Source organism: Cynara cardunculus, assembly GCF_001531365.2.
Source record: "Cynara cardunculus var. scolymus isolate 2C chromosome LG 2, CcrdV1, whole genome shotgun sequence".
Taxonomy (NCBI): domain Eukaryota; kingdom Viridiplantae; phylum Streptophyta; class Magnoliopsida; order Asterales; family Asteraceae; genus Cynara; species Cynara cardunculus.
This window is the reverse complement of record NC_037529.1, coordinates 5,427,579-5,453,128: the sequence shown is the minus strand read 5'-3', so window position 1 is coordinate 5,453,128 and position 25,550 is coordinate 5,427,579. Positions and strand designations below refer to the sequence as shown.

At 33.8% G+C, this 25,550-nt stretch overlaps 4 protein-coding genes across 10 annotated transcripts; 3 read left to right on the top strand and 1 right to left on the bottom strand.

Moving 5' to 3' along the window:
* Positions 1–761: 761 nt before the first annotated feature.
* Positions 762–4,104, bottom strand: LOC112506900 (WAT1-related protein At4g15540-like). Its single transcript, XM_025111227.1, has 8 exons — positions 3,766–4,104; positions 3,610–3,675; positions 3,248–3,361; positions 2,894–3,098; positions 2,649–2,807; positions 2,414–2,565; positions 1,429–1,567; positions 762–1,148 (listed from the first exon to the last, which is right to left on the bottom strand). Exons 1-8 carry the CDS (start codon positions 3,960–3,962, stop codon positions 1,143–1,145), a joined length of 1,038 nt encoding a protein of 345 aa, XP_024966995.1. The 5' UTR covers positions 3,963–4,104; the 3' UTR covers positions 762–1,142.
* A 2,589-nt stretch (positions 4,105–6,693) lies between these two features.
* Positions 6,694–13,920, top strand: LOC112508047. Of its 3 annotated transcripts, none has more exons than XR_003068594.1 (7): positions 6,694–6,929; positions 11,103–11,254; positions 11,523–11,632; positions 11,751–11,836; positions 13,121–13,213; positions 13,302–13,487; positions 13,616–13,920. XR_003068594.1 is itself a non-coding variant. In XM_025112831.1 (7 exons), the coding sequence occupies exons 1-7, from the start codon at positions 6,820–6,822 to the stop codon at positions 13,620–13,622; spliced, it is 663 nt and encodes a 220-aa protein (XP_024968599.1). In that variant the 5' UTR covers positions 6,694–6,819; the 3' UTR covers positions 13,623–13,918. The 3 variants fall into 3 exon arrangements, 1 of the variants encoding a protein (XP_024968599.1); XR_003068593.1 differs by having other exon boundaries at positions 13,302–13,492; XM_025112831.1 differs by having other exon boundaries at positions 13,302–13,406; positions 13,616–13,918.
* A 2,995-nt stretch (positions 13,921–16,915) lies between these two features.
* LOC112507305 (endonuclease III homolog 1, chloroplastic) lies at positions 16,916–21,485 on the top strand. 2 transcript variants are annotated; one of them, XM_025111838.1, is made up of 2 exons: positions 16,916–16,970; positions 20,135–21,485. In XM_025111838.1, the coding sequence occupies exon 2, from the start codon at positions 20,189–20,191 to the stop codon at positions 21,269–21,271; it is 1,083 nt and encodes a 360-aa protein (XP_024967606.1). In that variant the 5' UTR covers positions 16,916–16,970; positions 20,135–20,188; the 3' UTR covers positions 21,272–21,485. The 2 variants fall into 2 exon arrangements, with proteins under 2 accessions (XP_024967606.1, XP_024967605.1); XM_025111837.1 differs by lacking the exon at positions 16,916–16,970 and adding an exon at positions 17,023–17,121.
* A 1,499-nt stretch (positions 21,486–22,984) lies between these two features.
* LOC112506629 (40S ribosomal protein S20-2-like) lies at positions 22,985–24,876 on the top strand. 4 transcript variants are annotated; one of them, XM_025110814.1, is made up of 4 exons: positions 22,985–23,058; positions 23,411–23,532; positions 24,096–24,209; positions 24,504–24,876. In XM_025110814.1, exons 2-4 carry the CDS (start codon positions 23,421–23,423, stop codon positions 24,644–24,646), a joined length of 369 nt encoding a protein of 122 aa, XP_024966582.1. In that variant the 5' UTR covers positions 22,985–23,058; positions 23,411–23,420; the 3' UTR covers positions 24,647–24,876. The 4 variants fall into 4 exon arrangements, with proteins under 4 accessions (XP_024966582.1, XP_024966579.1, XP_024966581.1 ...); XM_025110811.1 differs by having other exon boundaries at positions 23,403–23,532; XM_025110813.1 differs by having other exon boundaries at positions 22,992–23,058; positions 23,408–23,532.
* Positions 24,877–25,550: the final 674 nt, after the last annotated feature.

Here is a 25,550-nt window from a genome sequence, read left to right as displayed (position 1 = left end):
ACCTTCATCGAAGAATTTATAAGTTCGTGAACATAAAGTTTGGTGGCATTCATAGCACTAAAGCTCATGAACACCCTCTCTCATTTGTTCAAGGAATTGAGAGTGATGGTCTTTGTGATCGATGTAAATGGTTATTAAAGTACAAAATGATCTTGAAGTGTTTAAAATGTAAGTTTGCAATTCATTATAAATGTTTGTAGGAGTTCCAATTAAGAGTTTGTCAGTCTCTTGGAATTGTATTTGTAAGTATTTTATACTCTTCGTCTTTTTTTTTTACATGTGCAAAAGAACATAATAAAAAAAAGAATTTAATGGTGTAATCATTTTATTTATTCATCCCTACTAATTGATTGATTGTTATATTTAAGTTCTATTCCGATATGGATACAAAGTAAATGTGAAAATTGACTTTTTCATAAACGATGTAATATATTGATTTGTTTAAAAACAGATAACTACATCTAATAATATTTATTCGTTAATTAAATACTACTTGATATATCTTGAAAAACTAAGCAACGACCATCTCAATTAAACACACGGCCCCCAAACTTACTACGAAAAATGGTTTTAGGACATGTTTGCGATGAGTTTACGAAATGGTTACGATGATCTACATTCCCATATTTATCGGCTTATAGATGTTGAAAAGAATATCATTTGGATCCGAGTTACAGCGTCATGACGCTTACCGCAAAAAATGGTTACAAAATTCATAAAGATTTTGAAGATGCAGTTATTCCTAATTTTTCAAACACATAGGCATCTTAAAACATTTAATTTTCAAAGAAAGTGGATATCAAACTTATGGAATAGACCCAACACCCACTAATCTTAGTCGAAGCCAACCTCCCCAAGAATGAAACTGTTATCCTCTCATAACCCAATAAAAAAGACTGAATTGTTATGTAATGGATGTGTGAGACCAATCGCCAACATACCCTTCTACAAGTGTGCCAATGAGGATGAAACCATGCAACTTTGCTCGGTGCAAAACCACCCTCAACGTACCCTTCTTCTCCTACCGCTCGTCTCTCGTAAGCTTTTGGGCRTGTTCAAGTTTGCTGTATGCAACTTACAATGCAATGGATTTGTCTATACTTGTGTTGAATTTGACTACCRCACCGATGTTAGTTGCGCATTCATACCTGAAAAAATAAGACACAAAGCTCATCCAAATCATCTCATTTGGAGAATTCAGTCAAAAACCAATAAAAGATATTGTCGTTCATGTTTACAGCGTGTTTGGCAAAATGAATTTTCATTTAGTTGTCGTACTTGTGATTTTGATCTACATTTCGAGYGTGCTTTGTTCTTACCCCAAACAATTAGGCACAAGTATGACAAGCACCCCTTGAAACAGATCATAGAAGCAGATTCATAATTTATGTTAAAAGATCATAGAAGCAGATTCATAATTTATGTTACCTCATGGGGTTGCAACAGAGAGGTGGTTTGGGTGGATGATGAAGCTGCTTCCTTGTCATCAACATGACTGCCATCTTCTTTAGCTTTTCCCCATAAAACARCATAGAACCCTAATGATATTATTATCCCCCCAACAACACTGCATGCACCAAATTTTCAGTTCGTATGGTTTCATATTATTAATCCTTCTTCAATTTCAAGTCAAACGTATAAAAAAACTATAAGCACTACAAAAAAAATCAGGTTTATAGGACGCATAAAATGTCCAAATGTCCTAATACACTATATTAAAGGACTTGAGTTTATAGAAGCATATCCTATTTAAAGTTGTAACAAGTTTATATGACACTCAAAAAGCTTTTCTGGACACGTTTTGCAACAAAGTGTCCTATAACAAGTGTCCTATTAGCTTTTTTATAGGACACTATTTGAAAAGTGTCTTATAAATCCAGCGTCCTATAAAAAATGTGTTTACAGGAGACTTCAAAGAGATGTTCTATAAAAATGTCCTAAAAAACTTGTTAAAACACTCAAAAGCGTCTTATAAACTTATTATAACACCTTTAGATAGGATACACAAAGGTTTGGTCCTATAAAATTAAATCCTATGAACTGGTCTATTAGGATACTGAAAACACTTTTGGCTTCCTATAAACTCAACTTTGTTGGAGTGAAGGGTGCGTTTGATACACGGGAGATGACAAAGCAACAGCTTGTTCTCCCATGTTTGGTGCAAAATTAGGGCAGAACAATACAAGATTTTTGTCCCACAAAAATCAGGTACACAGGGCAAGAACGGACTGAACGGAAAATTATTAAACTACATGTGTCAAATTAAAACTCTGAAACCTTCCACAACACTTTCACCCGCCTATCTCGCTCTCGTACGTTCAGTCTTGTCCAATACCATTGTGTACCGAACGCACCCTAAAGTGACAAAGTTTCCAAGTTGTCTACGCTAGAGAGAGAGACAGAGAGGAAGAACCTTCCAAGATGGAGAGAATCTCCGAGGAAGATGGCACCCATCCCAACCGCAATTACAATTGATAATGGCTTGAACATGGCTACATAAACCGGGCCTTTTAACCGCAGAGCCCATACTTGAATGAGACCATTCAGAAATCCTGTAGATATGCCCTATACACGAAAAAAAAACACTCTCAGAAAAGAAAATTTTATAGCTAAGAAGGCTACCCATATTCATGCAAAAAGTTTCTTACCATGTAAATAATAGAAGCCAACATCATATCAGGTTTTAGATTCCAAGCATCTAAATCTCTCACCATAATTAACCCTGCAAACGCAGCTACAATCAACCCACTTAATCCAAATACAAAAACGACCATTAGTTCCACCGGATATTCCATCATGATGTGTGCCTGCAAGGTCACTGAAAACACTCAAAAAGTTCCCTAAATATGCTAGCATTCTGAAAATTTGAACTAAGGATGGGTAATTTTGGTACCTGGGAAACCAAAACAAATGAAAGTAAGAAGTTCTGACTTGCAAGTAAAATCCCACCAATAATCCAATATAAGCTCGAGGAATCTGATGATACGGTAACTGATGTACCATTATATAGTGTTGCTACAAGTGCTCCCGATATTGACACTATTGTTCCCACAATTTTTGCTTGACTGGTATAGCTTCGCAAATTCAATTTCTCCATCCTGATAGACCAAAARGATACATGATTCTAGATCACAAGTAAAAGGAGACTTGAAGCCAATATTTTCTCTTCTTTCAAGTCAGATGATCATCATTTTGAACATATAAATCTATGTGTTTCTCTTGAACAAAGGCTACAATATATGAGTACCTGAAAAAGAATGCAAGTATGAAGGTGAAAGCAGGTGCCAGATTGCTCATAACTGAAGAAAGTGTTGGAGAACTGTACTTGATACCAATGTATCCAAATATCTGAGACAAGTACCTGGTATTTACAGCATTTGAATCAATGACATTGTTGATTGATTGTAACTAATAGCAATAAAAACACAAAAAACGATCAGGATTCATTGAAATTGAGGAGAGGTGTGATTTTAATGCTTAAAATAGATTAGGGTTCCATCTACCCTTAGGCATTAGTAGAAATTCCTCCGTCCTAATCAGATTGAAAAAGTCAAGATAGCAAATTCAATAATTTCTACATATGTTAAGACCGAATTCAAGATGAATTACCCTATCAAGCTAAGAAGGAAAAGCTTGATAACGATGGAGAATTTCAGCCCCTGGTTGTTTGAACTTCTGCAAAAGAAATTGAAACACGAAGTTGAATTGGAAATAGGGGGATCTTGCATAATACCAAGTGATGAAACGATTAAAAATGAAAATTGCCTGCGGATGAAGAATGGACAAGGTAAGAGGAAAAGGAAGCCGACGAGGAAGACGTAAGTGGTGAAGACGTATGAGTTGATTCCTTGAGCGGTGGCTGATTTGAATAATGTATTTCCGCCTACAATAATGCACTCGACCATCACCATTGCTGTGAATGGCAATACATCACTATAGCAAGTTCTACTGGTAGAACCCATCTTCTCCTCGATCTCTGCAACTGAAAATGGCAGATTTTGACAACCGGGTATCAGAGAAATCCTTCACCTACCACCTTTCTTACCAATCTGATGAGTAGAAGCATCGAAGCAGTCCCAATCTAGCGCAGGTTTATGCTACTACGAAATACTTTGATGTGCAGATGGAGGTCTATCCAATTATTTTCAATTTTAGTCGTTGATGGTAACTGGTGGTTTGACTTTCTTTCTATTGAACAAAAACGGTTGCCCCATTTTCCGTTGTGGTTTAATCGGCTGTACAAGTCAAATCGCTTATTTGCATAGCCATATCTAATTATTCGGTATGGGTTTATCCGGTCCGTCCATATCTGAATCTCTCGGCTATAAAATTTATGTCCTTTGTATTCGGTCATTAAATTCCCCCAACTACTCTTCTCCCTCAACGCTCCATCACCGCTACCTCCCTCAACACTCCATTGAGTTTGCCTCTCACCATTCATCAGAGGTTTTTGATTTATTTGTGTTTCCAACATCAGATTTCGATAGAGGAGGTTTAGAGTTCGACGGAGGAGGTTCCAACATATGAGGTTTTTGATTTCCCCTTAATTTCCTTGTGTTTCTGGTAATGAAAGGCAGAGGAGGTTTTTGTTTTCGTCTTCACGAATTTGCTTTTCGACGAAGAAAAACCACTGTACATCAACTCACCTACCTTCAACTCGAGCTTCTGTTGAGATATGTAGCCGTTGATTTTATCCCGACCACCGGTTTTTCACACACTTTATTCTCCATCAACTTTTGAACCAAACAACCTCGTCGCTCATCAAAATCATCTAAAAAACAACTAGGTCCTCCAAAATTCGTTTTTTTACAAACAGTCAATTGTTCATCATCTCGTTCATCAATTGTGGTTTTCGATTGTTCTTCTAGRTTGTCGATTTRTGTGGAGTTTCAGCGAGCARGAGGAAGTTGCTTGGTGGTGGAATTAAGGAGTTCCTCCCGACAGTTCAAAAAAACTGGCGATGTTTACTTGAATGGAAAGAGGAACTATATGTMGATKATGGTGTTTGGTGTGGTGTAAGATGTGTGGATCTGTTGTATGAAGTATATAAAGGCATAATAAAAGTAAAATATAGAGGGGGTAAAATGGTCATTTATGACATTTGGACTGTTTATTCAGCCCAACAACTGAACAACAACTTATCAATTAACATACATACAACTATATCCATACAAGTTTTAACAAAAAACGAACCGAATAACCCTTTACTACTGTTGCTTAATCTGAAAATACATTAAACTACACAATTGATGTCAATGCTCGTATGTTGTAAAAATAATAATCTTATTTGTTCAAATACATAATATCAACTCAATTAACTAATATCTTTTACAACATATGCACACCGACTTGATCCCCGAACGACTACGAACGGTTTGGAGTCATCGCAGTTAAACCATCATGCTTACAAAGATTTGGCAGCATCTGAATTTGAACCCTATGTAGAAAATATTTTGCAGCGCATTCCCTTAAGACTTAACTAATGCGCGTACAATCCAAGTGATTTCAATTAATCTTCTTCTTGGAACAACAAAACACACTGAGATTTGATGGACATAGTCGTCATTTTCATGTTATGTGCTTTTATTTTGATCAAATTTGATGGACATAGTCGTCATTTTCATGTTATGTGCTTTTATTTTGATCAAATTTGACCGACATCAAAAAACCGTACTGTAACATTCAATATTGCTCTATTTGTGATTGTTAAATGTCAGTTCAACACCTACTCTCTCTATGTGATATTGCTGTCATTAAATAAATGTTAATTAAGATTTGATGGATATAAACGAACCGAAAAAACATAAATGAGTTTTACTCCGTCATTCAACAGAAAACAAGAGTAACAAACTGAAGTAAACTAGACAAGATAACAATATTGGACTGAATTAAACAACATTGGACAAGATAAGGGTGCAATACTAGATTAGATAGACGGGTCGTGTTTATCTATACTATATTATAAAACATTTGWCTAAAACTCTTAAAAACCATTTTTTTTGCATAAAGTACTGTTTATTGATGCATATTACTTAAAATTCAAGATTACAAATAAATTGTTCATAAGTACAACTTATTAAAGTTCTATGTTTGAATTCGTGTAACTAACTGCTAATAAAAATAATCAAATAGAGGATAAACATCTTATTTTAAAATATAAAAAATCTAAATTATAATTAGGATAATTATTGAGTTCTAACAGAATACTTAATTATTATCTTTATAATAAAATTTATTATTAAACCTAAATTAAGTTACTTCGTTACATTAAATTAAATTATAATAAAAATTTAGAATTAAAATAAATACACAAACAAAAACTTTTAAATAATTAATTTGATACTAATATTGATATAGTTTTTGCAAATTTTATATGATATTTTCAAATTTATATTTTATTCCAAAATAGAAACATTGTTGTTTTTCAAAACCGCATAAAATCGTATTATATTGACATGGATAAAAAATAAAATGAAATATTGAAATAAAAATGTGTCTCGATACATTGCACAAGTACCATTCTAGTTCATCAAGATGCTAATCAGATCGAAACAAAATTAAAAAAAACTAAATAAATAAAACGTGACCTTAATATTGGGCTGAGCTCTTCTTTTATGGGCCTCATTTGAACTTTTATGGGCCTTTATCTTTCGTCACTACGATATAAACTGACACTGACCTATGCCTTCATTTGCTGTATTTCTAGCCCACTTCGCTTCGGAAGCGCAACGTCATAATTCACGTTCGATGTTTAAACCCTGGATACTAGGGTTTATGATTTTTGGTTAGGGTTTTGGTGTTTTAGCTACAAGAACATCAATGGAGGGATTGAAGGTATCGGATGCGGAATTGGTGGTGTATTTACACCCATCGAAGTCAAACAACGCCTCTCAAGCCATTTTTGGTGAACTCGGTTCAATGCTTTTCAAGTAATTCTTCGTCTTTTTCTTTCTCTTTATTTCAAATACGTCATCGACCTTGAATCCTTTGTCTTTAATGTAATTGTCCACCATTCGGGGAAGAATGACATTGATGCACGAATATAGCAAAAGAAGATGAGCTGATGGGTATATATAAACATTAATTGAAACTTAACAGTTCTATTTGTTTAAACGATCCATATTCCATTTGATAAGCTGAATTAATTACTGATCAATGATACATAAAGCTATTTTGACAAAGTAATGTAGATTCCACTGCAAGAGAAGCTGAAAAGAGTATCATGTAGAGGGATATTCCACTGTAAAAACACCCAAATTTGCTGCCGGCAGGCAAAAAGAATGGCATTTTGCTTGAATGGGAGAGGAACGGCATATATGCAGGTTCCTATCAAACGGCATATATGCCCCATGGTTGGATATGAATTGATTTTTGGTGTATTCGCCCCACCAATTTGGGTGTTTATTTTTAGGTGTCGTGATTGGAGATGATCTAAGGTGGGCAAGTGATAAATTTGTACTTTTCCTGTATCCACGGTTGAAAACCCTAGTGTGCTTATTCCTAAATATCGAGGTAGTCGATCGTCTATCATATCTATTATTTCGATAGCGCCTGTTGTAGTGCATGAAAGGTTATGTAGTTAGGCGTTTGGGGAAGGATTATGCTAGTAGCAGTTGTTGATTAACCTCAACCGTCTAATATATTTAGCCAGACTGCCAGAGTATTAAAATATCTGGTCCTTGTCCTTGATAGAGACTCACCGAAGTTCCATGCTTGTAAATTACCGCAGAATATAAGAACTTTTCTTACATTATTTTCATTGCAAGGCTCAATTTTGAGGTGTTGTTGCCTTAACAACGGTAAACAAAAATCTAATGTGTTAAGCACCCACCTAGGCATGGYTTAAAAAACGCCAGAGGAGTGCGCCTAGGTGCACCTCAGGGCTATGCGGTCCAATTTTGTTTATGAACGTGCGCCTCAACCATCCCAAATTGAACCTACACCTTGATATGTGAGGCGGGCAGTGAGGCGGTCCACCTATACCGTCCAGATTGAATGTATGCTTGATCTTCGATTTCGTAGAAAACCTTAATTTTTTAAAATAAGGAAATGATTAAACCTAAAAAACACTAATATTATATGGAAACTGAACAATCGACCTATTTTTCTGCCTCTTCCTGTGTAACAGTTACATTGTAACCCAACTTTTCATCATCTCTTTTTATTCTGCCTTATTCAATACCAAAAGTCCAAAACTGTAAACATATTTATATACTTGACTTGAAGTCTTGAACGAATTCTGAGTTGCTTCTTCTTTCCAAACCATCACCAGTTCAATACCAACTTTACTGGTTTGCTGCAGGTTCTTTTATGTGTACATATTATGTTTTTATGTATATTGTATCTATATTCTGTTTTATTATATATAAATATTCTGTTTTTAGGTATAAATTATGCATAATCTGTTTATATATATCTATATATATATATATATATATATATATTCTGTTTTTATGTAAACATATGCTGTTTATGCTGTTTTTATGTATACATGTTCTGTTTTTATGTAATTAGGTATAATATTGTATAATCTGTTTATATATATAAATAATTATAGGTCTATGAATTTTGTTGTTTTATTTTTTGGGGCTTATGCCTCGACCGTCTCGAAGCTTACACCTCACATACCTAAGAGGAAAACGCCTCGAGGTTCGTTTCCGTTCTTTAAAACCTTGCATCTAGGGAACTCTGGCTTTATGTCTTCTTCCTTGCTTGGTTATTCCAACCAACTATAATATGACCAAACACTACTATGCCTATCTTCCTGCTTCTTCCATTTCTATTTATGACAACTAGAAACAGACGACATTGAATTATATGTCATCATTTTGTGCACCGACTAGTCCCATACTCCCACGTGAATAGGAAGTTAGATCGATGTAACGCACCATACACCAAACCAGCAGGCTGGCCCAATAACCTCCAAATCAACTTTAAAACCATAGTGAAAGCTATTAGTAACCCACAAATTGAGTTATTGATTTTTGCACCCATTATACTTGACACCTGTTCTAGAACCACCATTATACTTGCAACATCCCACAAGAGACACCGTAAATGAAAGGAAAAGAGTGGCCATTTTGCAGAAATCTTTCAGATTTTTGTTTATGCCCATACAGAAACGAGTGATGGATTTGTATAACCATTCTACTTTGTCTTTGGTTTCAAAATAACAGTAGTGCTTGATTACAATCTTTCTGGAAAAGGATTCAAATGAAATATAATTAATAAGTCTATTTGTCTTTACAAAATAATAATTGTATTAATTAAGTACACAAGCTATTTTTATTTTACTATAGATAAAGTTATACTAAATAGAGCATATCTACAACATCCATCAAATTTACAATCATACTCATCACCATTTCTTTATGTAAAATCATGCGAGTACACATTATCTTTTCTCAGAATCATACCATGCTTCATTCTTGAATAGAAATACACATCACATATTTAATTGGAGTGATAAAAAGGAACAACAAAGGGCTAATATGTTGAAAAAGGTTGAAATTACTAAAAACATTGGTTTTGGGAAATGAAAATTACAGTTAAAATTCACTGGAACCCATAGGTTACTTGTTTCCTAGAACAAATTTCATTTTCAAAATATTTTAATACCATTTATTTTTTGCAAAACCTGCCTCTCTGCCACTTGAGGCAGATCTTACCCCATAGACCCATACTTTTTAGTGGGATATATTGGGTTTGTTTAGTTTGTTTTTTGCAATTAATTGTATTTATCATTTTTATGGTAAATATTATTTTTATCACTTTTGAATTTAGCGAAGAACTCATTCGAAGCCAGGAATGGCAGAATTTGGCTGATCTGGAATATAACTATGACATTAACGAGATAGAGAGATCTGATCAGGCCTCTTGTAGCTGTTGGGTGTGTGAAGTGCAGTCTTGTATCTGTGAGTGATCAAAATGAAGATCTAATGAAATGCACATAGCTATTTAATAATAATTTATTCACTGGGATTTCATTTTAATCACTTGTATACGTATGACTTCTTCGTATCAAATGAATTCTTTATAGTAACAATTGGAAAGTATTTAATCTTACTTTGGAGTTTTTAAGAATATCATAATATAGTATATTGGTCATTCTAAAACCAAGGTTGAGTAGAGTGGTTACTAAAGGAAAATCACTTATTTTCTCTAAAGGGAAAAATGGGAATTATGAAAAAATTGTGGGCCAAAATGTTTAATTTATTCAAGTATGATGTTCTTTTATTAAAAAATTTGCACCTATAACAGTTATTTTGAAACCAAGTGCCAATTATTATGATTTAGAAAGCCAGTTATTCTTTTTCTTTTTCGATGCAACCTTCTTCATAGATGATTTGCTAGTTCTTATTGGTCTGGTGTTTAAGKGCTCTCATACACTTATTTTATAGCATGAAGCCATTTGTCCTTAAGTAGTTGGGGGAGTCTTAAAAATGAAATCCAACAGGATCTGTTTGTTACGGAACCTCTTCTTGAACCCATGAACATAAGTATCATCCTTCTGTACATCCCTATTAAGGCTAATCAATGCAACCAAGTATAACAAGGTGAAATCCATCATCTCCATCTCACTTGTGATTTTTCATGATGCTTTTTGCTTGTAGTGTTGGAATTTTGTGAAGAAAGGACAAGGCTTCTTTGACTTCCATTTGTCTTTCTTGTTCAATTTAGTGATACGAATCATATGGTGTAGCAGGTCTGTGTAATTACTAGTAGTTGGTCCGTTTGCAAAATTTGTATTTATACTATCACCAATATGACCATGTTGAACCTTAAATTTGTTATATATTAGAGTTTCAAATTGACCACATCAATTGATGTTATTGTGGTATTGGGAAAGTGATTTGATTAATGTTTGGATGATCAAATGGAGCGAGGGATTGCCACCTGTACATAATCTACAAACCTGTAGGCTATAGTCCACTTGTATAGTTGCTTCAAAATGAATAATGTAGCTGTAGCGGAAAAGTATTGTTAATGTGGCCCAAAAGTTTTAGTATGACATTACCAATTGTTTAGGGAAGATAACCTCATACCATTAGCGTTTCATTTCTCTATCTTGTTGTATTATTTATTTGGATTCGTTTTGGCAGGTTCAATGAGACATTTGATGGTGTTTTGCTGGCTTACAGTGCTTCTACCAAAAATAAGTTGGCAAAGATTCTTCCAGGCCTAAATCCTTACTTCGGTGTGAGACTACAAGCACGATTATTACTTTTCTATCCAAAACCAGACATGCTTTTAGGTACTCCACCGATAGTTCCCATGATATGTATCATTACTTGTAGTTTATCTAATGTTAGATCTGTATTTTGAAATCGTGCTTAACAAGATCTGAAGTCCTTTTTTGGGTTACTTCTTCATATGCTGAAATTTGTTCTTCTACTAACTTCTGTGACTACTACGATCTGTCTTTCTCTTTCACACACATCTCAGGAGGTGTTCAAATCTTGGACTTTAACAAGTTTGATCCATATTTATGTCCTAAATTTTGTTATGATTATGTTTTCCAGAAGGAAAGGTAGTTAAACTTGGTGAGCAGACTATACACATTATTGTTCTTGGTTTTTCTTCCGCAACCATTACAGAAGAAGACATTCGTGAAGAATTCAGTTACAAAGTTGTAAGTACATCATAGCTCTTGACCTCTTGTGCTTGACAAATTCCCTTCTTTCCTATATCCACACATTGTGTTGGTCTTCAATAACTAATGGCAACAATGTCAATGCATCTTGTTTCAGAAACATAGAAAGGAAGTTTATGCTAGCACCATCGATAAGCACCATAAGATAGAGATTGGAACCGTTATACGTTTTGTAGTCAAGAGGTAATGAATTCTTTTATTTTCTAAACGTGTTCATTTTCATGGCTCTAGTTGTATCTAGTGATATCCCTTCTTTACTTTGTCTGCTGTATATACATGTATATGCATTTGTGTATCTATGTTGTTATAGCGGTGAAAATACAAAATTGCGTTCGGGATCGATATTTAAAATAGCGGTTATAGCAGTTATAGCGGTGGGATAGCGGTCCACAAATAGCGGTTCATATAATATTTCTTAGAATTATATATATATATATATATATATACACATATAATATGCCTACATAAACATATCATTTGCAAAATAGGAAAAGTGTTCATAGACGAGCTAATCGCAAGCAATAGGTTCAGCATCTGAGTCAACATCATCTAATACGTTCACTTCTTCGTTTAGGCTAGCTTCCCACTCTTTCCCTTCTCCCCCTTCATCTCCAGCGTGATCATCATCATCATCCCTAACGTTAATATCGAACGCAATTTACTCTAAACATCGGCCAAAATTGCGCTACCGCAATTTGACCACCGATATTTTGCAAAGGACCGCTATCCGAGATATCGCCGCAATTAACAGCATAGACGAGAATTCGCTTATCTCGTCTATCTATTTGATGGGTTCACCGTTCACATGCTTAATGCTATTTCAATGTTAATTTTGGTTAAAGCCTTTCAGGCTGAAATTATTTTCTGATTATCTGTTATGCTAGAAAGCTGGTCAAAGATAAATTATATTTAGTCGCCTTGTAGTCTACCGACCAAATTACTTTCCATATAGACGTATTATTTTGCAGTTGGTTGCTCCCTTATAAGAAGTCACCTGTAGTCTAGATGAACAACCTTTGTGCATCTGGTAACTGTTGAAAGTTCCCCAAATTCACTGATTTTGGTAACTGTTGAAAGTTCCCCAAATTCACTGATTCTTATATGTGATAAGATGTAGATTAGTATAGATTCCTTGACAAGGTGTAGTTAATCCAGTTATTATAGATATCTTATTTTCTCAGCCTTTGATACTTGTTAGGATTGATTTCATCACCATCTTTACTCTATTTTCTGGGTTTCTGTTTGTAACTTTCACTGCATTCAAGTTTGCAACTTGTTTACCAAATTTTGTTGTGAAAGTTGAAAGCCTCTCTGGTGTTTAGATGGTGGCCCTTGCCAAATGTTGTCATCCTTCCTTGTAGTAATTTGGGCTGTATGTGATTTGTATACGATTGTATAGAACTGGCTGTTATGGAAATTAATGTTGCTCCAGTCCATAAATGAGCTGACATTGAAAGTTGGTTGTAGTTTTGATGAGGAAACACTCCATATATCGGGATCATTGGTTCCACCTCACACAGGAAGCGTCAGCTGGTTGGATAAACCTGCAGAAGAGGCGAGGTTTTTTATCTGAACCTGTAGCCATGACCGTTAAATGATGTTTCTGTATATATTCAAACACGATAACATTTCTTCAAATTGGGTGCAGTCATACCAAGAAGAGGAAAGGATATGAAATGGAGACCGATGATTCATTATCTTTGAAAGCCGATAACCGGATGAAGAAGTCAAAGAAAAGCAGCAGTGACAGCCTGTCAGTACCCAATTTACATACTCATTAAAATTGTTGTTATTTGAGTACTCGGAAACAGCCTCTCTACCTTTTGGAATAGAGGCAAGGTCTACGTACACTTCAGACCCTATCACTGTGTCGGAAATACCGCGTTTGGTTTTTTATTCGAGTACTTGTTTGTTATAGCTGTTTAACTGACAACATCAACAACAATCCTGTTTTGTTTGCAGAAGATGACTTACTGAACTCATGTTACGAAACAGCTGTCAATTGGGTCAAACGTTGTCCGAGGAACATACTAAGGGTAGATCACATTTGCTTGCACCCTCTTTAGAAACCCCATTTGCTGCTATAGCACCATTAATGTTAAGTTGATAAATCGGTTTTCGTATTATTGTAGTCAGCCTGAATCTGGTGGATGGACCTATTTGTTTGACGCGTAATGTTGTAATATTTTCAATATTTTCTAGTAACTAAAACTACACAATTTTGATGGAAAAGTAATTTTACGCGAAATTATAGATACGATGACAAGTATATAAGATGATGAAAATTTATTGGATGGTTATTGCTTAGGGATTGTTTGTTTACCTATTAATAGTTCCATTAAGAGGCGAATCTTGTTTGGCAAAAAAAAAATCTGCTCCTTTTAATGGTTTTAAAATTCTCTAAATGATTTTGTATCATGGGTTTTGTTTAACTATTCAGTATCTTAATTTCATTGTAAATAATTATTGAACAATTATATTTTATTTTGCATTATATCATTAGAGTGTTTTTAATCATTTAATTATTCTGTACCAAACCATTTAACAATTGTCAAACAGTGCCTTAATGTTTATCAGTTCTTTTGGGTGTGGTTTTGACTATAACTATGTTAGTATTATATGGTTTATTGAATGTTTTTTTTTTTGTCTTCTCTAAGTAGAAAATTTTCTTTTCACACTTTGATTGCTAAAGAAAAAAATTATTACTATTAACAAACCTAATTTTACCGATAAAAATTAATTTATGGAAACTGATCCGGTAAAGTATCCAATAATTGTAAGGCTGCAATGGGTTGTTGAAAAAATCGTTTGAACAATCTAAAACATAACCCACCTCGACCTAATTAATATGATGGGTTAGATTGATCTGGTTGTGACATAATATGACATTGCAACCATTAGTTAATTAATTGACATTTTAATGCCACAAAGGAAAAAAGTGGAACCAATATCCATAAGAAAGTTGAAGATTTTTGTAGTAAAAAGTAAAATTATTGGCTAACAAATTGTTTGTCATTTATGTAACTCATAAAAATGTTATTGGTTTCATTGAGTGGTTTTAAATTAATTTAATAGATTGTTTGTTCAGGTTCGTTCCTGATATTTTATAGGTCATGGGCGAACGTAAAAACATGGCCCCACTGCAAGAAACAAGGCAACGACTTTTGTCATCGCAAAACGACATGCTATAACTTGTAGCGGAAACATATCATCTTTAAAAAGTGCATCGTCAGAGTTCACTTTTTTTGTAGTGACCCTCGATAAGTACGAAAAATTTGAGTACAAGAAATGTTAATAAGTTAGTAAGGAAAGAAATCTTAATAACAAGAAATATGTGTTATTTTGATACAAAAAGAGAATTCGTGTGAATGCAATAATCATGAGGGTCAATGAGAGATCAATAATAAAGAAGATTATCAAGATTTTCTATACAAGTAGACAAATGAGTATCAATAAAAATATGAAAGAAAAGATGATCCATTGAGATCCAATAAGAATAAATATTGAATTGAACATATAATATGCAAACTCAACGAATGATTATTTGAGCAGTTAAATAGAATCTTGTGGTATGGTGGAATCCCAATGAAAGATACATAAGTCAGACAATTGATGAAAATATCTAAATTCTCTTTTCCTTCTTTTTGTGTTCAACTAAAATAAGATGTTAAGAACTTAAGATTAAAAGTTCATGAAACATGACATATATAAGAGACATTACTAAATACATCTAGTAGAAAAAATTTATTCACTAATCACAAAACCATGAAATACATCATAAATTATAAGAACAATAGATTGATTGTCAAACAATAGTAAAATATTTTATGTAGAAGAAAAATAAATAACAATAGTCAATAAAAACAATTAGAACAAGATAACCAAATAACAATAGTCAATAAAAACAGAAATTGATAAAAAATATCCAACAAAAATATATAGCAATAACAAGCACATGATCTTAATGTTGAATTGTTGAAGCACAAAAACAGTCAAGCATATAAAGATAGCAATAGCCAATATCACTGGAACTTATTGCAGATAATTTTTTTAGAAAGACAATAAATAATAACATATAATGAATGACCAATTAATATTTTTATTTTCTTCTCCAATATAATTAGTTGATATATTTTTGTGCCCTTATTATCTACTAAATTTTTTTTGCGTCTATGCTACAACTTTTTGGTTTTTTTTAGTTTATTAAATTATTTTAGACTACTATTGTATTTTAAGAAAAAAATTTAGGCCCCTTGATATTTTTGTGCCCTGGGCGTGCGCCCGTGTCGCCCTCCCCCAGGGACGGCCCTGTGTTTGTTACAGCTTAATGAGATTCATAGCTCATGTTTGGTAGTCACTTATGTTATAAATTTAGGATTATAGGGTAAATGGTAATTGGAATCTAATTTGTTTTAGGATCATGTAATTTACTTTCCAAATTGATATTTCGACCCTATGTATGAGTATCACAAAATTAAATCTAGGATAATCCTTAAAACCGCTTTTGAATTTAGGTATAACAATGAGAGTCAAGTTACTAGGGAATATTTGAATGTTCAGATTTCAAGGCAGAACCAACATGATATGTATCACGTATATATACATGTTCCATTCAAAAAATGGATAAAATTGACGGTTTTTGGAAGTTAGAATCAGCTACAAACGGTTATAACTGTTAATGGATAAGGTTAAAAAGTAGTTACAACCGACTATTAAGTTATGGAAACTGCCTCTTCAACGATGACCCTTTTCAGCGATAGTTGATGGACTTTTAGCAACGGCTGATAGACCTTTAGCAACAACTGAAGGCTCTCTGTGACAGCCCTATACAACCTTTCAGCGATGGCCTACAAAAGCTGAAACACACAAGATTTAGTGAAATTTTAAAATCTTTTAGAACTTAGATCCGAAAAGTCTCCTAAGAGCGCTGCCCCTTGACCCCGCCATTTTGTCGCATCTGAGATCAAATTTCGTCTTATATATAATTATGCACTATGCACCACCTAACTTATATTAGATCACAATTTAAAGTCCATTGACATTTATGTTAATTCCAATTACACTTAAACAGTCGATAAAACTAAAATCACCAACAACTTAATGATATAGAAAGTGACGTATTTGAGTAAAATTTTAAGGGTGGTTTTTTATATAAAAAACCATTTTTTTTAAACATGCGTTACGGTTAACCGGTTAGGGTTACCGCAGGGATTCGTTCATTCGTATACGGTATTTGTAATTTGTGTATAAAAATCATCTTAGAAACCCCAGCGATCTTCCGGCTACATATTCTCCGACCGATCACCCTATTGTATTCGTAAGTGCACGACGTCCCTCTTTCTCTTCCACACTTACAGACTTCCACTTTTTGCTAAATAAGAACCCCTTTTACACTTGTATGTAATATGTTCATTATTTGGTGCGCAAGTGTGTTACCTTTACTTGTGTAGACGACGCCATTTAAGCAGGTATGAAGCTATAGATTTTGTTCAACTAGCTTTTCATTTGATTACTAGTTCTTTTGATGACAATATGTACTAGTATGGGTTATTTGGTTTTGTTCGTGATTTATTGAATCGAATACTATAAACCTAAATCGAATCTAGCCAGGCCTTCCTCAAGCTAGCATAATTTGTGCCACTTGAAATCACTCGCATTGTCAAAATCAAGTAGATAATATCCTTTTGAAATCCTTGATTGAGGTGTTTGTCTGAAATCACTAAGTAGGTCAAAAGTTGTGTTTTCTGGATCCGTTCTGTTTTTATATGGAAACAGGAAACTGATCTTTGAAACTTGGTATGAAATTGATTTCAAAATTCCATTTTTAACCCACAAGAGATTCCCCTAAAACTTATGTGTAGAAAGGTTTCCCTAAGATAATGATATGACTAACATGCCATCAATTTCACCATCTTTTGTAAACTTACAAATTACAGTATGCATCCTTCTGGACTCCTTTGATTCTACATACGAACCTGCTAGTAGCATCATCAATAGAGTCATCAAGTTCCCTAGCACATCTTCAGTATCTTCGTTGAATAGACTTGTCAAAATAATCCCTCCAACGTTGTCCAATTTCGTCATATTTGATCAGGAGTTGTTGGTTCTTGTTCTTGGTTGTTTTGATGCAATCACCATTATCTTTTTTCCTTTTCTTTGGGGTGTTTACTTTTGACTCAATGGGCTTAATGACTTAATTAGCTTATTTGTGCAGACATTTTAGAGTGTTTACTTATAGCTTAATGAAAAAGTAACCAGCTTATTCGCATAGCTCAAAATGCTCTCTTGTCGGATTCAGCCAACAAGCTACCTCTCCCGCCCCTTCTTATCCCTTAGATTAAAAAACACGCTCATAAAAGATTACCCTATCTCTCTTCTCCGTGCCTCAATCAGTATCCATCTCCAACCCGGCGACCTCTCTTCACGACCAGCCACAGCAACCATCTCAACCATCACTCCACTGATGACCTCTGTTCCCAATTAAATAATCCCTAATAAAGATGAAAGAATTTTGTCCGATTCAAAGATTCCTTCAATGTCTGCATTCATGAAATCATTCGGTAATAATCCCTTCTTCTGCCAACTCTACTCACTTCAATTTCTTCTGCTGAATTCACTCAGCCGATTTGAAGTTGTAAGTAGTATTTGATGAAGCAGAAGATTGAGTAGTATTGGAGTCAAAATTCTGGGTTTTTCCTGCTCCAGGTCAGCTCTGAGTTAACTGATTTTTATGGTATTGCTTTACATTCATTGAATTTGTTGTTTTTGTACGTAATTTGATTCATGTGGTTGGATTACGATCCAGGACGAGTTGATTTGCATTATGTTTGCTGTAGTTGCTTTTATTGAACTAGAAAGCAAGTTGATTTTGTTTTCCCCCTTTTTCCGTTTTCAAATTTTTTTGTTTGTGGATATGAAATGGGAGTTGTGAATTCATAAATATATTTGCGGTTGGTATTAAAAAGATAAACTCCACAGTGTAGGTAGATTTTCTTGATATAATCGAGGGGATATGTGCTTTTTTAGATTCAATGACTTTGCAGCATCAAAAGTTCATGTACTGATAAATTTAAAATAGTTGAAGATCTGGGTTTTAAGCATCATAAAACTATCATTCAACTTGAAAAATGAACAACGTTTTATCAAGTTGAGGGGTAAATCGGTCATTTTTGTCATTCAGACTACTTATTCAGAAAACAAAGTAAACAACAACACATTTTTATCTAGACAGACAAATTTATCCATAAATGACTGAATATAAAAATTGGTAAACAGCCCCTAGCCAGCTTGGATGCATCCTTTTACCTCATTCTGTCTCTCGTTTCTTTAAGGTTCTTCATATGCTTTTGCTCTAGTTCTGCTTACTGCTTTCAAGCTTCCTTAGTGGCTAGTCGTTTCTGTATGTTCTCTACACTCTTAATAACTATATAAGAGTTCATATTGTGAATAGCCTTTTTTACCTCTTCATTCCTGTATCTAGGTGGTGTCTCCTTTCTCTACTTTCTTTGACCAACTCTTTTGCTACCCCTTGAATGCATATAGTTATATCCTTCCACATCTTATCAACACCCTTTACTTCCTGTAACACAGTGCTTAAAATGAATGACTACCACTAAAAGCCTATCTGCCTATGTGACATCTTTACACTCCCCCTGGGTACGGCATTGCTTGTTATGCATGCTAGTTAATTTTGTTTCCTAGAGAGGAAAAGGTTCATGTGACTAGCATTTTGATCATTACAGTTGATTATTGAATTGCATGTCTAAAGAAAATGTTGCAAAATTAATATTTCTTGACCTTGATTCTAACTACCATACAGAAAACCAGTAACGATTTCTTTCAAAACCTTTACTCTGTATTTACATGACAAAGAGATTTGAGATCACTTGCTAGTGAAGGCTTCTTGCTAACCAGTATGCCTCGAACAACCTATAAGTTATCCAAAAACTGTATTTTTATTGATTTGATGATTCTTGAACAGTATTTCCAGAAATGACAGTCATAGCTATCTCCCCAGCAGTCGTTTTGCCAATATGATTCTATCTCCTTGACTCCTCAGGTTCCCTTTAGTATTGCAACACATATTGAATCATCAAGGCCCACTTTGTAACCAAATTTCTAAAATAAAAGTCACATTTAGTGCAAGTTGCTTCAATGTCTTCAGTTTCCCAACACACACAAACATATATCCTAATCATAGAAATTTCTGGTGATATGTGGTACTCTTCAATTTTCCTATGCAATTATATGTCATTGGTTTTGCTAAATTCGTGAAATTGTTCACTTTTGTTCCAATACTGCCCTCATTGGGCTCTACTGCCAGAATGTCTCCATTCCCTCTAGCACCAACGGATGTTGATGTTATGAACTGCCCTGGAATCTGGATATCATGTTTTGTAACAGTTCAAGCTTCATGAATGAACTGTTTAAGGGTGTAAGCCACACTTCATATAGCTGATAATTTACTATCTCCTCTTTCAGGATTTTGTCAACATGTGATTTATTAAGAAGGGCATCATTCTTCCCAGAAACCATATGCTTCTTTCTTTAGCTTTGGCACAAACCAACCTTTCCAATAGAATGCATACTACCGCAATATCTGTAAAAGCAGAAATGGCATCTTCAGAGCATAATGCAAGCTCCGAATCTTCTAAAGCTCATTCTGTATCAGAGATTCGCGTTTTTGTGAGGAAAAAGAGATTGAGAAAGTCTGAATTAGTTACAGAAACTGCTGTAAAATCAGAGCCTGAGGACCATAAGCTAGGTAGCCTGCCTGATATTGAGGAATTTGCATACAGAAAGCCAAGTGATAACTTATATCTGGGAAAATCTAAACCCATCACAAAAGTAGATGAAACTAAGGTGAAAACACCTCCAAACTGGGAAAAAGTTCTTGAAGGAATTCGTAAAATGAGATCTTCAGAAGATGCTCCAGTAGACTCTATGGGATGCGAGAAAGCTGGTAGTTCTCTTCCTCCTAAAGAAAGAAGATTTGCTGTTTTGATATCTTCGCTTCTATCAAGCCAGACTAAAGATAACGTCAACCATGGAGCTATACAACGTCTTCTTGAGAACGACCTTCTGAAAGCAGAAACAATCGAGAAGGCTGATGAATCGATCTTAAAAAACTTGATTTACCCAGTTGGATTTTACACGAGAAAAGCAACCAACATGAAGAAAATAGCGAAAATATGCATGTTGAAATACGATGGAGATATCCCAGAAACACTCGAGGCATTGCTGTCACTTCCAGGAATTGGTCCGAAGATGGCTCATCTGGTGATGAATGTAGCATGGAATAATGTTCAAGGGATATGTGTAGACACTCACGTGCACCGTATTTGTAACCGGCTCGGTTGGGTTTCGCGGGACAGTTCAAAGGAGCGGACCAAGACACCGGAGGAGACACGAGAGTCGTTGCAGTTGTGGCTTCCTAAGGAAGAATGGGTGCCGATAAATCCTCTTTTGGTGGGTTTTGGACAAACTGTATGTACCCCTCTTCGGCCCTCCTGCGATATATGTATCATTAACGACCTCTGCCCATCGGCATTTCGAGAGGCCACACCCAAGAAGACAAAAACGAAAAAGAAGATTAGTAAATCAGACGTTTCTTCTTAGTCGTTTGTTATATAAGCTTTTGTATTAGGGACCTGACCCAGTGATCGTATGGCTCAAAATTTAACCCCACGATGTATGTATGCTTAACCATCTCAGAAATGTATTTTCATGAACTAAAATTATTAGCGAGTTTATTTGGGTGTCCGGTCCCTACTTGCGTGAACCTCGACTAATCCAGCGACAGTAGAGAGTAGTTGATATGTTTGTCAAAAACAGAATGTGTGATTTATAAAGTTGTGATGTGTTGGTTTAATTATTTTGTTTTAATTTGTATTTAAACTAATTAAAACCCTAGAAAATTAAAATATATATATATATATATATATATATATAGATAATTTTATTTAATACTTAATTAATAAAATTAAGATGAGACTATTGATTTAATTTTAAGTATTTCTCAATAAAAGTAAAATGAAAAATTTGTAGCTGAATATCCAAATTATTAAATTTAAAATGAAAACTTAGAAGAAAAGCATACTACATAAGAAAGTCACATATCTATAGCATATTATAAAATATTTAATAAAAATTATTAAAAATTATTTTTTATGCATGAAGTGCTTTTTATTTATGTATATTATTCAAAATTCAAGATTATAAGTAAATTGTGTATATGTGTGACTTATTAAAGCTCTATGTTTGTATTCGTGTAACTAACTGCAGATAAACATAATGGAATAGAGAATAAACATTTAAATATAAAAAATCTAAAATATAATTAAGATAATCATTGAATTCTAACAAAATACTTAATTATTATCTTTATAAAAAATTATATTATTAAATCAAAAATAAAAAATAAAATAAATAAATACAAAAAAGAAGAAGAAATTTTAAATAGTTAGTTTGGTTCTAATATCAATATTTTTTTTCATTTTTTATGATATTTTCACATTTTTTTTATTCAAAACTTAAAAATATTATCGTTTTCTCAAAAATACATAAAACCGTATTATAACATCGACTGAAACAAAAAAGTAAAAATAATATGAAAATATTAAAATCGAGATGTATATTGTACGAGTATCCTTCTAGTATTTTTAAACAACCGTTTTTATAAAGACTAATAACAGATACTAAAATATATTAAGAAATTACTTTAGAAATATATTTTTGACTAAAACGCAAACATATGATTCCTTACAATATATTTTCGTTAAATTTGTAGAAATAGCATCGTATCTTAAAGTTTTATTATTTGTATGTTTTTTTTTCAACTTAAGTATTCAACTTTAAGGAATAAATAACTAAAATTTGGCTATTTAGCAGTTGCTGAATGGTTTGGTACAAAATAATTAAATAGTCAGAATTATTAAGAGACTTTCGTGATATAGTGCAAAATAAAATATAATTGTTTGATATTTTCTTATAATGAAATTAGGGTGCTAAATGGTTAAAGGAGGCTCATGATACAAAATCATTCAAAAGGTTTTAAGACCATTAAAAAACAGACTTTTTTTGTCAAACAAGATTCACCTCTTGAAGATTCAAATGCTGCCTCTTAATAAAATAAAACAAGGAACCAAACCAAATTAGAATTTGGGCCAAGTTCCGTAGTACGATTACGATACGACCCAAGGAAAACGTAACCTTAATATTGGGCTGAGCTCTTCTTTTATGGGCCTCATTGTTTAAGGCCCATTCCACTTTTATGGGCCTTTATCTTCCGTCACTCACTACTGGCTATAAACTGACCTAGGGTTTCATCTGCTGTATTTGGAGCATCCATCATCACCAGAGGCAAGAAGACCAAGCAGCTGCACTTTGACGTTGTAATTTTGCAGGTTCTTTTGATCTCGAACATTCAATTTCATCTAATTTAAGAAATGTATACTTAGGGTTCGCTTTCTGTTTTGTCTTTCTGCGATTTACATATGACTGCTAGATCCACGAATGATTAGGGGGAAAAGGCATAAAATTTTGTTAATTTTCCTAGCTTTCGCGCTGTTTATTGTTCATGAATTGATCACTACAATCCTGTTACGCCCACACTGTACATAGAATCATTAATATAGCATGTGTTAGTGCACTTGCCACTGGTTTTTTTACCATAGTTTACAACTAGAACCATTTGGATTGTGCTGAAGGTATCCTGCTTTAGAATTGATTGAAAAAATTATGTTTTTAGTGTAGCAGAAACAAAAAGATGGCGTATGCAGCAATGAAGCCGACAAAGCCCGGGCTGGAAGAGCCCCAAGAACAGATTCACAAGATTAGAATCACCCTCTCTTCTAAGAATGTCAAGAACCTTGAAAAAGGTATCAGTTCCTCTAACAATCTCTTATTAATCTTATTTGCAATTGGATTTTTGTGTCACCTGTTTCTGTTATGCTTGTTACTTTTAACTACAGAGGTCAACTTGGTCATTGTTACTACATAATGCTATAGTTTTATTTCTAGTGCATTCATGATTTAATGTTCTAATGTAACATCCCTATAACTTTATGGTTTATGCAATTGGTGCATTGTAACTTCATGTTTAATGCAATTAGTTCTCATTGTCACAAATTGAACAATTGGAGAAAAGATTTTGATTCGAGTCTCGTCACAAATTTAGCTTGGAAAAATATGGCAACTCTTCATCAAACTTCGTCTTTGTTAACCGCATTTCTCATTTGCCTTCTTTTAATATAACTTTTGAGGCTGACATTGAAGCAAGCTTAAGTTTGATACTATGGATTTTAATGGTTCAATCATGGTAGCAGGGTGATGTGTTCTAGATTTGGTACCGTATAGGTTTCGCATCTGTGATGTCAATCTTCATTTTGTGATCTTTAATCCTTTGCTGATCGGAGTTTTAATGATCTTTTTTAAACCACAGTTTGTTCGGATTTGGTTCGTGGTGCCAAAGACAAGAAGCTACGAGTCAAAGGACCTGTTAGAATGCCAACCAAGGTTCTTAACATCACAACAAGGAAGTCTCCTTGTGGTGAAGGTAATTTTTATTCCTTTTAGTAGATAACAACAAACTACTCCATTTTCACATTTCAATACAATTTTTCATGAAGGTGCTGAATGATGTCTGCTATACTTTTTAAGTTATGTAGGATGCATGTTTGTTTCTATGCAAATGGACATTTGTATTTAAGTATTTAACCCAGGGATGTGGTTATCATTGTATATATGCCAACCCACTAGGAGTTGAACCTTCTAATTCATTTTATGTTGTGTTTTCTGATTCATCTTATGGTTCCTTGAAGGCTTATTTGGCTTTTATTCCGGTTTGTAGGAACAAACACATGGGATAGATTTGAGCTTCGCGTCCACAAGCGGGTTATTGATCTTTTCAGCTCACCAGATGTTGTGAAGCAAATCACCTCGATCACTATTGAACCTGGTGTCGAGGTTGAAGTCACCATTGCTGATCCATAGATGTGCCAATCTCCTTTTAGGTTTGTCTTGCAATGCCTTTGGTTTGGCATGAAGGTCTTCTGATAGCTTTTTTTTATTTTTATGTATGTCTCTTACAATTACAATTTTGGGGATTTGCGTTTAACGGGAGGAAAAAGTAGACTTCTGTTCGTTATTCTTTGATGTTCAATAACTTGAATGTGTTCTCGATTATCGCTTTCTTTGGTTAGCATTGATGCATTCGAATTCGATACAATGTTGCTTTTGAAAATGATCATGATTGTTAATATATACTATTTCTACTATAAAATGTTTAGGTAAAACTGTTAAAAGTATAAAACCTATCAAGCTTTAATAATAAGTCATCAAGTATTAAATTAAAAAAGTATAACAAACACAAGCAAAAAAAAAATAGAGTAAATTACCATTTTCACCCTGTGATTTTTGTCCTTATAGTTTATAATTTGTTGCTATTACTCTCTCTAGGCTAATTGCTATCTTTATAGTACAATGGACTGAAATAATAATAAATTGTAAATTATAAGGACGAAAATAGCAATACATTATAAACCACAAGAACGAAAAGTATAATTTCTAAACCACAGGAATGAAAATCATAATTTTTAACAAACCACCATGATGAAGGACGTACCAAAGAAGAGGCCTTTCCTAGCAAACGTAAAGAACTGTTGGTTCTAGGTCGGCGTCTACAACGCTATTACTAAAAATGGTAACATGAAAGATATACCTACTATGGATCATGTTAAAAACCTCAAGTATAAGTAATTTTCCTCCCATTTTGATTTGTTACTTTTCTTTATGATTTATTTTCCTTATTGCTAATTGATCTTAAAAAATTGTTGCTTCTTGTCTCATTTTCAAGGCAATATATATATATATATATATATATATATATATATATATA